We start from the raw sequence: 13276 nt of genomic DNA on the forward strand, positions 1-13276 counted from the left end.
TGAGGTCAGGCACTGATGTTGGACGAGAAGGCCTGGCTCATAGTCTCTGCTGTAATTCATCCCAAAGGTGTTCTATCAGGTTGAGGTCAGGATTTTGTGCAGGCCAGTCAAGTTCCTCCACACCAAACTCACTCCTGTCTTTATGGTCCTTGCTTGGTCATGTTGGAACAGGAAGGGGTCATCCCCAAACTATTCCCACAAAGCTGGGAGTATTACATTGTCCAAAATGTCTCAGTATGCTGAAGCATTAAGAGTTCCTTTCACTGGAACTAAGGGGCCAAGCCCAACTCCTGAATTCAGTGGTTTAGAGGGGTGTCCCAAAACCAATTGGCAATATGTTTTTCCTTAAATGTAACAACTTAATTCTGGACATTGCATGTTATTTCATGTCATAAAACAAAAAAGTTTGTTTTGTTTAAAAATATATCACCTTTTAAATTGTTTGAAAATTCATGTATTAATCTGCACGTTCGAAATAAACTCAACACACTAATATCTGTTTCAGTGAGCCGAAATAAAATTATCTTTCAATCTTTATTTATTTCAAGTATTTGCTTGGCGCATGCGCAAAAACGCGAAGCCCATAAGTGCCCTCGAGCTCTCTTTTCTCGTGGCCTCATTGGAGATACTGCGCATGCGCCTACCGGATCAGAATGTTGAGCAAAACGGACTAGAAGAGACGGACAGACAGCGACGAATATTTATAGCCTGCGCTTCTTTACCTTAGTTTAGTTGGAAGGCGTATTAAAACTCAGAGTACAACAGAAAGGACGATGACGGAGCCCCAGTCAGCGCTGTTACTCAGGAGGCAGCTGGCAGGTAAATTCAACAATGACTGTGAGCGAGTGAAATGAACGTGGCTAAGTGCTACAAAGCTAGCTGCCAACCGGTAGCGTGTTAGCTAAGCTAGCTAATCGGCTTCTTCGCTCGTGTGTCTCTTCCAAAAGCCTCTTTGTATTTGTTAAACACTTTAGACGGATAATGAAACAGTCGATATAAATGTACGAAGTGTCGCTTTGACGCCAGTAGACACGTTTAAAATGTAGGGGAGTCGAGAGGTTTTCACTGAATTTCTGGCCTGTTCAGCCGGCCGGCAGCGTTGCTCAATGCTAATTAGCTTTGCTAGCATGAATGCTTACGTATTGACATCTATGGAGCCACGTCCTAGCTAGCAGCCTTTCCCTTTTTTCTTCATTCCTCCGTTTGTTATATATATACATATATATATAATATATATATATATTTTTTTTACCTCTGTCGTCTCCGAAATAAGAGTGTTACTTTCACAACACAGCGACTAGCTTGCAGTGTTTGTTCCCGTTGGTATAGCAGTGTTTGACGGGCGACATGTTGTGTTTCAGCACTGCTGCAGCAGGGTAATCATATCCCTTTGTTTTTCCTCAGCTAGCAAGCTAAAGTTAGCAGGCTGAGTATTAGCCAACTTCTAGCCAAGGGGGTCACACAGCAGCACGCGCAAAATCCGATCGTGTTCGTGAGTGGGATTGACACGCACGCGCCGATTTGTTTTTTGTTTGTTTTTTTTTTGTCTTGTAAACACGTGGTGTTCCTTTTTCTCCAACACGAGCAATGGTCAGGACTCTCGGTCTGATGCACGAGTGTGACAGCGACATCGGGGTCCAGTGATTTTGCACGTTAGAGTTCTCAAAACACCATCGTTTCAACATTAGTGACCTCTGAGACTGAGAACAGAATGACAAGAGGACAAAAAACAAACAAACAGCATTGTCAGTTGTTTACAGAAAAAATAGATGGAATAGTTGACATCATTTTGTATTTCTATGGTAAGCACGTGCGCTGACGTGTTTAATACATCACATGTATAGCTTTCAGCAGGTCCCCTTATCTATAGAGTGTGTTATAATCTCCATTCTCATGGTAATGTAAATAGGTCAGGGTATATGATAGCCAAAAAAAACACAGTATACATATTACCTGTATATTTCAGCAATACACCTGGCTCTGAATTAGGCATGGTAGGGAAAGTCAAATTAATAAGTATCAGCGTGTATTTAACTATTTTCTCTGAACGTATTCAACAGCAGACACAAACCAGATTTCCCTGATTGTTTTTCACTCTTTCCCAGACTGTTTTTTTACTCTTACAGTGATTTGGCTCAAGAGTGTAAGTGTTGTGCAATGTTTTCTATGAAACACCATATCCCTGCCTTTTAGAACACCCCCTCCACACACACACCGCATAGAACACCCCCTCCACACACACACACACGTGTGTATTTGTGTGTGTGTGCACATAAGCAGCTAGAACATTTGTTTTGTGCCAAATGTTCGCAGCTGAGAGTAAGCGCCTCATAGCCTGTCCTGGCGTCATGCCAAAGCTCCTCTCTATACAAGCACTGTAAAGAGATCCCCGGGACCCTGTCTGGAATCACTCGACTCGTCCCCTTTTCCAGCCAGAGAATCAATCGTGTTATGACCGATTTCTCTTAGCACTGGCTTCATGGCCTCACTGAACCCATACTTATGCTCCGAACGCTCAGCTGGATTGCGGAGTGGGGGGGGGCAGGCTTGTGCACACCACATGGTTTTAGTGCTGGTTTCACAGTTGCTGGCTAATTTTGGTGCAGTGAGAGATCTCACAGCATGCTCATGTGGTGTTAAAGGTTCAGCAGTACAATTTTTGTTTCTCATCAGTCTGCAAGCTATCACAGAGACTCTGCTAAAGCGTATAGAGTGAGACTCCCTGCATTTAGTTGCAGGGAAATCTAATTCGTCTTCTGTAATGCGCATCAGATCCCCGAATCAAGTTCATCATCTATCCATTTGTGTTGGAAGGAAGAGGGCAAAATGTAAGAACAGTAATATTGCTTCAGTAAGAAATGATGTGACCCGGTTGCCAATAAGAAAAGAGAGAAGAAAAGCATGATTTCTGACAGCATAAAGTATAAATGTTTTTGATCTATACCTGTAGATCTCTTTGCAGAACAAATGGTCATAGATGCTATCCAAACAAAAGTCGGTGCCATAAGTAAAAGTAGAGCATTATCTCATTAGGGACAGCTTTATTTAATTTTATATAAAGTACATATGTGTGAACAGTAACCCTGATAAACAACACACAACTTTATTTACTTTAGAAACCCGTTCATGTTCTGCGAGTGAAAACATTTGCTGCCTTCTGTCAGGGGAAGCTGTTGGAAAGCTGTCGTCAGAGATGAGCTGTTGTGTTGCTTTGCTCTCGGACAGCAGGGTATGAAGATGCGTATACACTACGAAACGGATAAAAAGGAATGGTTTAAGAAATGTGTCGCTTTTTGTTGAAGTTAAATCTGCAGAAAGCAGGATTAAATCATCCGTCATGATGGCCATCAGAGTATATGGAATCCATTTGTGATCCCCGATGCCATCATCTCTAGCTTAATTTACAGAAAAAAAATACGAGACGTGTGTTGCTTTAGGAGACAAAATGGAAAAAGTAGATGTGATAAGGAATTATTTAGTGGCTTGTGGAAATACTGTGCTGAAACTTGCCCTCTGCATATCTCTGTTGTCTGACTCTGAAATGTTTTAAATACTACTGAAATAAAACCATATTATGTTTTACTACTTCTACCAAATTCCCCATAGATTGCTTTATTTTGCTTAGTAATTGAGATTTAGAAGTTCAATTACACAAACAGTAGAAGTCTAAAGGAACACGCAACTTTACACGTACCGTATAAATTTATACATATAATTTATATTGATTTGTATAAATATCAGTGAATTTATACATACATTGTATTGCCAAAAGTTTTGGGACGCCCCTCCAAATCGATTCAGGTGGTGTCTTTCAGGGGTTGGGCTTGGCCCCTTAGTTCCAGTAAAAGGAACTCTTAATGCTTCAGCATACCAAGACATTTTGGACAATTTCATGCTCCCAACTTTGTGGGAACAGTTTGGGGATGAACGCTTACTGTTCCAACATGACTGCACACCAGCGCACAAAGGATGAGCGAGTTTGGTGTGGAGGAACTTGACTGACCTGTACAGAGTCCTGACCTCAACCTGATAGAGCACCTTTGGGACGAACTAGAGTGGAGACTGCGAGCCAGACCTTCTCGTCCAACATCAGTGCCTGACCTCACAAATGCACTTCTAGAGGAATGGTCAAAAATTCCCATAAACACACTCCTAAACCTTGTGGAAAGCTTTCCTAGAAGAGTTGTCATACCTGCAAAGGGTGGGCCTTCTCCATATTCATGTGCATGTAAAGGCAACATAGTGTATTTATGTGTATTTGTTTCTAGAAATTTTCTAGAAGTTTCCACCTTTTCTTGTTGCTGCACCACAGAACTGAGAGAAACTTGATTTCAATCAGAATTCAGCAGAATTGATGATAACTCTGACTCTCTGATTTGTCAGAAGTGAAGGTCTAGTAGCATGAAACATGGCAGAAATGCCTGAGATGATTGTGGTGTAATGGTTGTTTGTGTAAAAAAAAAAAAAACTGCAGTCTGTAAAAATGTAGGTAATTCCTGAATCAAGTTTGTACACTGTTCATGTTGTTTATAAGTCAGCTTTAGCTCATTCCATGCCCTGTGTAATAGCCTTATCCTGGCATTCACTGGCAAGTCAGTTAAAGGCCAGTGAGCTTTTAACAGCAGGTCATTTCCTGGACCTGAGAATAGATTTATACATGCACCTTGTCCTTGGTATAGTAAAACAGAACACAATTCACATTGTTAAATTTGATCCGACTAATTTGAAATGACATCTTCTAGATGCTTCTGCTTTGTGTAATCGGGTCAGAACGCTTGTATGATTCATTTGCTTATAAAAGCCGACACCACAGGCAGCCAGTTATTTCATCAACATGTTCTGTGTTCCTTCAGTCCACTGTGATTGTTTTGCTGTGCTTCGTAAGCAGATCAGATGCTGAAGTCCGTGCCAGACCAGTCCTCATAACTCGCATGGACAATCAGGCACCACCCGCTGCTCATAGATTTACACCGCGTGTCTCCAGCTCTGCGCTGTTTAAACTGGAGCGTGGCCACAAACAGGAACCTGAGCTCCTTTCTAACTGATCTGAAATCAGGTCTGCAGTTTCCATTAGTAGCTATGTTTAGGACAAGGACAGGGGGAGGGTGGTCCATCTTCCTTTCTGGAGCTTCACAGCAGTCTGCGGTTACCTGGAGGAAATTAAAACATTTGGTGGGATTCAAATTCTTAATCGTCTCATTTCCATTCAGTGTGAGCAAAACAGAAGTATTAATATTCACTCCTATCCTTTTTGTGGGTTGGGCTTTATTATTTATTTGTTTGTTTTTGTTTATTGTAAAATTGTGCCATGTTTTATCATAGTTTTAGTACATACCAACATAATGATCTCTTCATCCGGACCATATTTATTGTCTAGGATTTTCGGTGCCTTTCTTTCCTTATTGAACAAGTCCAACTTCATGTTTATTTTATTTTTTGTAAATGTCAGGAAAAATGAAAGTCATGAAAGTTTGGTAAACCACTCGAAGATTAAAGAAACACTGCTTCCTCTTTAACTATAAATAAATAACGTTATTTTTAGAAATAAATCCGGTGTTTTGAGAAGGAAGCAGTCGTATTTATCTCGCTGTTGTTATAAGCTGAAGGAGATCATAATTGAGGAAAGGTGGCACACCGAGCAAAAAAAAAAAGTGCGTTGTGCCGCTGAGCCAAAAATAGATAGTTTCGTTTTTCCTCTAGTCAGCAATAACACGTCCTTCTGCATGATATCCAGCCTGTCGTGCATGAGAAAGTTGTGGGACATGCTAGGAATGATGGCAGTGTAGCATGATTGTTATAGTAGTAGCAGTTTATTACAGCCAAAAGGTGTTCAGTGCCATCTGTGCGAGAGCTGCAGGAGGAAGGAACTCGTTCAGGTAACAAATAATTGACAGGTAGACCGTAATGTATGTCAAAATGTCATATTTGTGGTGAGAGAACTGGTTGATCATACACTGCGACAACCCTTGCTGTGATTCGGTGCTCTAAGCAGATCTAGACAGTAGTTTGCTTTTATCATCAGTGTGATTAAACTTTGACAACATTTCTGTCTCTGCAGCAAATAAATGAAGTGTCTGTTAAATAGAGATGTTGAAAGTGACTTTCAGGTGATGAGCGACTCGGTGCTATGTGCTTGTTGTGAATAGAAAATCCTGTTTTTTGTGTGTAGTGTGCACGTGTGTCATTTCCTCTGTTACATTGTTCTGTTTATACTTTAAGAACAATTACAGCTGTTATACTGTATCAGCCATCAAGTCTTTTCTTACTGGTCAGTGTCCTGTTTACTGGTAATTACAGGATAAAGCAGTGACCTCATTTACTCTGGATACACAAATACATTCCCCGACATTAATAACTATCTTTGTCTCTCTTTCAGAATTGAATAAAAATCCAGTGGAAGGCTTCTCTGCAGGACTGATAGACGATAATGACCTCTACAGATGGGAAGTGCTAATAATCGGTCCTCCTGATACACTCTAGTAAGTACACTACACTTCTCCTGTGTTTACTGCGCCTGATCTAGCTGGAGAATGGAGTAATGAGTTTATGGCATCTAATAATCTAAGCCCTGTTATGGAGTTAGTTGTGAAGGTTATGTGCTAGTTACCACGCTGTTCAAGCACAACATACACTCAATTATCCTCCTTGCTGACGATTAAATATCATTATGTAAAAAGCATCGTGTTGATGTACACTATATTTCCAAAAGTTTTGGCACACCCCTCCAAATTATTGAGTTCAGGTGTTGTTTTTCACGGCTTGAAAGGAACTCTTAATGCTTCAGCATACCAAGACATTTTGAAGAATTTCATGCTCCCAACTTTGTGGGAACAGTTTGGTGATGACCCCCTTCCTGTTCCAACATGGCTGCGCACCAGTGCACAAAGCAAGGTCCATAAAGACATGGATGATTTGGTGTGGAGGAACTTGACTGGCCTGCCCTGACCTCAACCTGATAGAACACCTTTGGGATGAATTAGAGCGGCAACTACGAGCCATTCCAAAACTGGGACGTCTGCCTTTACAGCTTCAACTCTTCTGGGAAGGCTTTCCACAAGGTTTAGGAGTGTGTTTATGGGAATTCTGACCATTCACGCATTTGTGCAGTCAGGCTGGACAAGATGCTGGATAAGAAGGCCTGGCTCGCAGTCTCCGCTATAATTCATCCCAAAGGTGTTCTATCAGGTTGAGGTCAGGACTCTGTACAGGCCAGTCAAGTTCCTCCACACTAAACTCACACATCCATGTCTTTATGGACCTTGCTTTGTGCACTGGTGTGCAGTCATATTGGAACAGGAAGGGGTCATCCCCAAACTGTTCACACAAAGTTGGGAGCATGGAATTGTCCAAAATGTCTTGGTATGAAGCTGAAGCATTAAGAGTTCCTTTCACTGGAAATAAGGGGTCAAGCCCAACCTCTGAAAAACAACACCTGAATTTAATGATTTGAAGGGATGTCCCAAAATGTTTGGCAATATAGTGTATTTTAGGTTCTACACTATAGATGACAAAGTTACAGTCAAAGATAAGGCTGTTTGCTTTATAAAAGCTTTATAAAAAACAGTTGCCTTAGACCTCCACAAACAAATCTTTGGGCTCATTTATTGACCTACAACCGCAAAGAAGCAGCAGAAAGTCAGACAAAGGCACAGATGAGAATCACCAAGCGTACGACTTCATATGACTGCATGTTATTCTGTGAAGTTGTATGGGGTGTTACAAAATGTGAAAACGTTTGTGTTGTGGTAGCATTTTGGGGCTGGTCGAATATATTTGAACAAATTGAGTGACCTTTTCCCTAGCTAGTGTTGTGTTGTAACTTTGTATTGAGATGATGGCTCCAGGTATATACTCTGGTATGATTCAGTTATTGAGCATTGAGGGGGAAAAAACAAGGATCTATCTGTTGTTATGAAAAATAAACTTGGAAATTTGAAATTATAATCTTGAATAATTCCAAAAATGCTAAATAAGCACAACTGTATTTAGATTTAATGTGGTTACGCCATCTCACTGAATAATCTCCAATGTGATTTGTATTGTGCTGCTTGATTTCTTTTAATAAAACGGGTGTGGGTTTTTTTTAATGTTAGATACAACAATAGTTGCTACACATCAACAGATCTGTGGCTGAAGCTCAAAGAGTAGAATATGTGACGGGTTGTAATCAGTTGTTTTCCTGCAGTTTTGCACTTTGTAAATGCATATTTTGTGTCTACAGTGAAGGTGGAGTGTTCAAAGCCCATCTCACATTTCCCAAAGATTATCCTCTCAGGCCTCCAAAAATGAAATTCATCACAGAAATCTGGCACCCAAATGGTAAGAAATGGTTTTTTGTTTTTTTTTTTAAACTTTTTTCAGTATTTAAATATTTGATGATTAGCTTCTAATGTTTTCTCTCCGTATATAAATCTGGAAGATTTCATGCGTCAAAAACAGTGACCTGTTTTTCTTGCCAAATATTAAAACATTAGGAACGTCTACTTGTGTTGCATATCTGCAAGAACAATCTTAGTCTAATGGTATATGATATGATGCATTCTGTGAGGTCTTTTAGGTGGAAATACAGTTTAAGTGCTAAATACAGATGTAAGCGGGGTATCTGATCACCTGCACCACATTTGGAGGTGGTCTGGGGAAAGGGTGTCCAATCTTATCCACAAAGGACCGGTGTGGGTGCAGGTTTTTATTCCAACCCAGCAGGAGTCATTTTAACAGTTAATCTTGTTTGTCTTGGCTTTCAGTAGCTCACATGTGGTTTTTGCTTTGTTTGAATGAAAACCTGCACCCTCACCAGCCTACTGGACAACCCTGGTCTGGGTTATTTATACCCACATAAGTCTGGATGTGTCCTGGACCAACTAACTGATTGCGTCTTTGTTGTAGCTGAATGCATAATCATTGTGGAAATTTTGCTAAATCATGGAGCTCTTCACCCCTAGGCTAATGGCTTAAGGCAATGCTGTAACAGCATAGATCAAGTCTTCTTAGCTTCTTTCATTGGCTCATCTCTCATTTATTTATTTCTAGATGAAAATAAATGTAGGAGAAGATGGGTGTAATAAATGAGCACAGCACCATTCCTCCTGCAGAAATGTAGTACAAAATTAGAGCATTAGAGGTCACTGAAGTTTAACCAATTTATAATGTCGGGTGTAAACAAGTGTTATCAGGTGTAACCCGGGCCTTTGACATATCTAGCCAATACAGCAAAGCAGTGATGTGATTTAACTTCTGCTCCAGAGTTCATGCTTTCTAATATCCTGTTCTTCGTCTTGTTTTCAGTTGACAAGAACGGCGATGTTTGTATTTCTATTTTGCACGAGCCGGGGGAAGACAAGTACGGCTACGAAAAGCCAGAGGAGCGCTGGCTTCCCATTCATACAGTGGAGACCATCATGATTAGTGTCATCTCTATGCTAGCTGATCCTAACGGAGACTCCCCGGCCAATGTGGACGCAGCAGTAAGTCTCACTTTGAGAAAAGTTTAGAATCAGTTTTATTTTTCATGACTTTTTCTGTCTGTGGTTAGTATTGCTCAGATTGCAATGAAGAAAATCCTCCCGCTTTTATCTGTACTGAAATGTTTTCATGTTTCTTCTTTTGAAACATTTCAGAAAGAGTGGAGGGAAGACCGACATGGTGAATTCAAGAGAAAAGTTGCCCGTTGTGTACGAAAGAGCCAAGAGACAGCCTTTGACTGATATTCATCCAGCAGCTTGTAGCATCACTAATTTCAGGGTAGGTGTTGGACGTTACCCATGAACTTTTATAGCCAAGAACCCATGAGTTTATTTTGGTGTATCTTAGTCTTGCTAAGCTTCATATTCACCAGTCAGAAACAAATAAGCGTTGCCAGAGCATAATGCAGCAGGAAAATGATCCCTGCCTTTAATCTAGTGCGAGGCAAATAAACAAAACTCGATGAGTGGGACTTAGTTATTCAGAAGTCGTTAGACTGTTTTTGTGTGTGGTGTTGGTGCTAAGCGTTTGTGTAATGGGTAACCTGTCTGAACAAGACTTGGTGCAGAAAGCATGGCACTTTTTTTTTCTTTTTTCTTTTTTTTTAATTCTCGGTTTAGGCCCAGAGTGAGAACCTAAAGTTAAATAAAGCTCGGTAATGTTGATTTAGATCAATAAAATCGCATTTGGTTTCATTTGGAAATCAATCTGATTCTAAGTTTTTAATAATGTTTGTTTTTGCCCACATTAATCTTCCTTGTGGCCAATACTCCTAGGTCTTATGTAACCAGGATGCAAGATTAAAATCCACTTTTCCAGCTAAATTTATTCCCTGTATGTATGTGCTCACTATATTTGGCGTAACACAATAGAGCCAAAAGACTATGTAGTTTTTATGACTATACTTATGGGAAAATGGCTACTTGTATGCAGGTGGGTGAGAAATTAAAGGAAAATCAGTGGCTCTGTTAAGCATTGGGAACATTTCGCTGGTGTTTTGAGTCGTCTTGGAGCAGAGATTCCCAGATTCCTCTAACCTCAAGTCTTGATCACATATTTATAAATTCCAGATGTATAGTGTATGACTACTGTGATATTTAGTTAGTGTCAAGATCCCTTACAATGCATTTGAAATTTAATAGCGTAGCAATAGCACTGACTTCTGCATTATTTTTATATATATATATATATATATATATATATATATATATATATATATATATATATATATATATATATATATATATATATATATATATAAATATATAAATAAAATAATATATAATATTTTTATTTCTGTCTTTACCAGGTATCCAGTCGAGAAACAACATGGCACTGTTTTCCTGCACTCTACCACCCTATTGCCGGATTCTTCTTGATTGAGCGTTGGCAGACACAAGCTTGCATCAATAGGCTGCAATAGAACAATAACGGCTCGTACAGATACGGACGGAACGTGCCAAGCAATTGCCAACATCCAAAAAAAAAAAAGAGAGAAAAACCATAACATAAGATGATTACACATTTTTACGCAAGTTTATGAACTGATACAACATTCAGGAAAGAAATTGTAAAGACCTGTAAATAGCACAGACATAAAAACCGGATAATATATAAGACTCCTCGTATCCATCCAGCAAAACACTTAGTACCAAATAAATAGCGCTTTCCGTAGGTAGAATTTGAGTCCTGTTTAAAAAAAAAACACAAAAAAACCCCACACACAAACAACCAGAATGGTTCATTTCCCCCTTTTCCTCCTCTCCAGCAGCTTCTCATGTAGTACTCATCCATTTGTTTTACAGGTCATTTCGAGGGAGATGTGTAGCAATCGCAAAGTCCCACCCCTCCTTGTAGATTTTCATCGTCTATGAGCCTCACTTCGACGACCTAGAAACAAACAAGGGGTGTGTTCATTATCGGCATGTAGTATTCGAGGGAGGGTTCGATGGGAGTTGGCGCTACTGATGTTCAGCATGTCATGTCATGGGTTGGACATTCATTTAGGGACACTTGAAGTAAAATTTAATAAATGTAAAGTATGATTGTTTCAGAAATCACTGAGCAATTGGATCGGTTTTAACTTTAGGGGTGGGGTGGGGGTGGGACCAGGGGTGTGTCCCTGCTTTAGCTGTAGAAGATCTACTAAACAGACCTGCACCTGTGCTTGGTTCTGCGGTGAGTTTTCAGCGGTGGGGAAGCTGACGAGGAAACCCATCAGATGTGATAACCTGCATGTTTTTGCTCATAGGTTTTAATTTTTCCTTTTGTTTGTTTGTTTTTGTTTTGTTTTTGTTTTTTTTTCAAAAGTGCCTCCAATTGAAATTGCTTGGCTTGTTGCACCTCCTGCATTGGATCCGGAGCTAAAAACGGGAGATATCAAGAATCTCCATGCGCTCCTTCAGGCTCGTATCGACGTGTGATTTATTATTATTTTTTTTCTTTTTCTTTTCTTTTTTATTTTTAATCCTTTGTACCAGCAGTAATGGATTATTAAAGACAATTTGGTGTAGCAATAACGGCCCCTTTGCCCAGCTGTGTGTGTGTAGTGTGTCCTATTTCCCCACCCCCCCGATGTGTGAGGTTTCAATATTCGGATAAAATTTAGAAACAGGTAAACATTTATGCATAAATTTGAGAGAATTCCTTGGCCAGGCTTTTGTTTTTGTTTTGTTTTGTTTTTTTTTTTGCGTTTTTTTTTGTGTGTTGTCTTTGCTAGGATTCGGTAAGCATGCTTTAAACTGTAGGTTTCTCACAAGCAGTTTCTTGGTTTTTGTTTAGAAGGGGTGTGTACGTATATGTGCACGTGTGTGTGTGAGAGAGAGCGCGCGTGTGTGTGTGTGTTTGAATGTTCGAGTAAGAATGTGTGTTTCACCATCCCGCGACTCCCCACAATCCTTTATTCTCCGTTTAATTTTATTCTGGCTCTGACAGACTACTGCAGTTCTCTTGCCTAATGTACAAAGACAAAATACTGATGTATATTTTTCATGTTATGGAAGTTGTCTCCTCTAGTGAATTCTTCTAAAATATAATTTTTTTTCCAATACCTGTGGTCTGTTGATTTAATTGCGTTGCCTTTTGAGTACAGCTTCACATTAGGGCGTTGAATATACACTGACTGGGCATAACATTATGACCTTCTGCCTAGTTCACCTTTTGCTGCCAAAACAGCCCTGACCCGTCATGCACTGTGTATTCTGACACCTTTCTATCAGAACCAGCATTAACTTCTTCAGCAATCTGAGCAACACTAGCTCATCTGTTGGATCGGATCACACGGGTCAGCCTTCACTGACCACGTGCATCAATGAGCCTTGGCCGCCCGTGACCCTGTCACCACTGTTCCTTCCTTGAACCACTTTTGATAGATACTGACCACTGCAGACTGGGAACACCCCACAAGAGCTGCAGTTTTGGAGATGCTCTGATCCAGTCATTTAGACATCAGAATTTGGCCCTTTGTCAAACTCGCTCAAATCCTTACACTTGTCCATTTTTCCTGCTTCTAACATCAACTTTGAGGACAAAATGTTCACTTGCTGCCTAATATATCCCACCCACTAACAGGTGCCATGATGAGGAGATCAGTGTTATTCACCTCACCTCTCAGTGCTCATAATGTTATGCCTGATTGATGTATCACAAGTAAATATGAACAGGTCTGTATGTAGTGGTAGTGAGTATGAAGAAACTGGTTCGGAGAAGTGGCCCCAAATCACATTAATACGTTGCTCAAAGAAATTAAGGGAACCCTTAAATCACTTTTGGCTTCAGATCATCCAGTTTATAAAATCCCAGCGGTTTCAAGGCT

At 40.1% G+C, this 13276-nt stretch overlaps 1 protein-coding gene across 1 annotated transcript; it reads left to right on the forward strand.

Moving 5' to 3' along the window:
- The first annotated feature begins 623 nt into the window (after window positions 1-623).
- Window positions 624-12511, forward strand: ube2g1a (ubiquitin-conjugating enzyme E2G 1a (UBC7 homolog, yeast)). Its single transcript, XM_058383762.1, has 6 exons — window positions 624-819; window positions 6377-6479; window positions 8222-8319; window positions 9286-9464; window positions 9618-9741; window positions 10772-12511. Exons 1-5 carry the CDS (start codon window positions 774-776, stop codon window positions 9702-9704), a joined length of 513 nt encoding a protein of 170 aa, XP_058239745.1. The 5' UTR covers window positions 624-773; the 3' UTR covers window positions 9705-9741; window positions 10772-12511.
- The last annotated feature ends 765 nt before the right edge of the window (window positions 12512-13276 follow it).

Source organism: Hemibagrus wyckioides, linkage group LG28 (assembly GCF_019097595.1).
Source record: "Hemibagrus wyckioides isolate EC202008001 linkage group LG28, SWU_Hwy_1.0, whole genome shotgun sequence".
Classification (NCBI taxonomy): Eukaryota; Metazoa; Chordata; class Actinopteri; order Siluriformes; family Bagridae; genus Hemibagrus; species Hemibagrus wyckioides.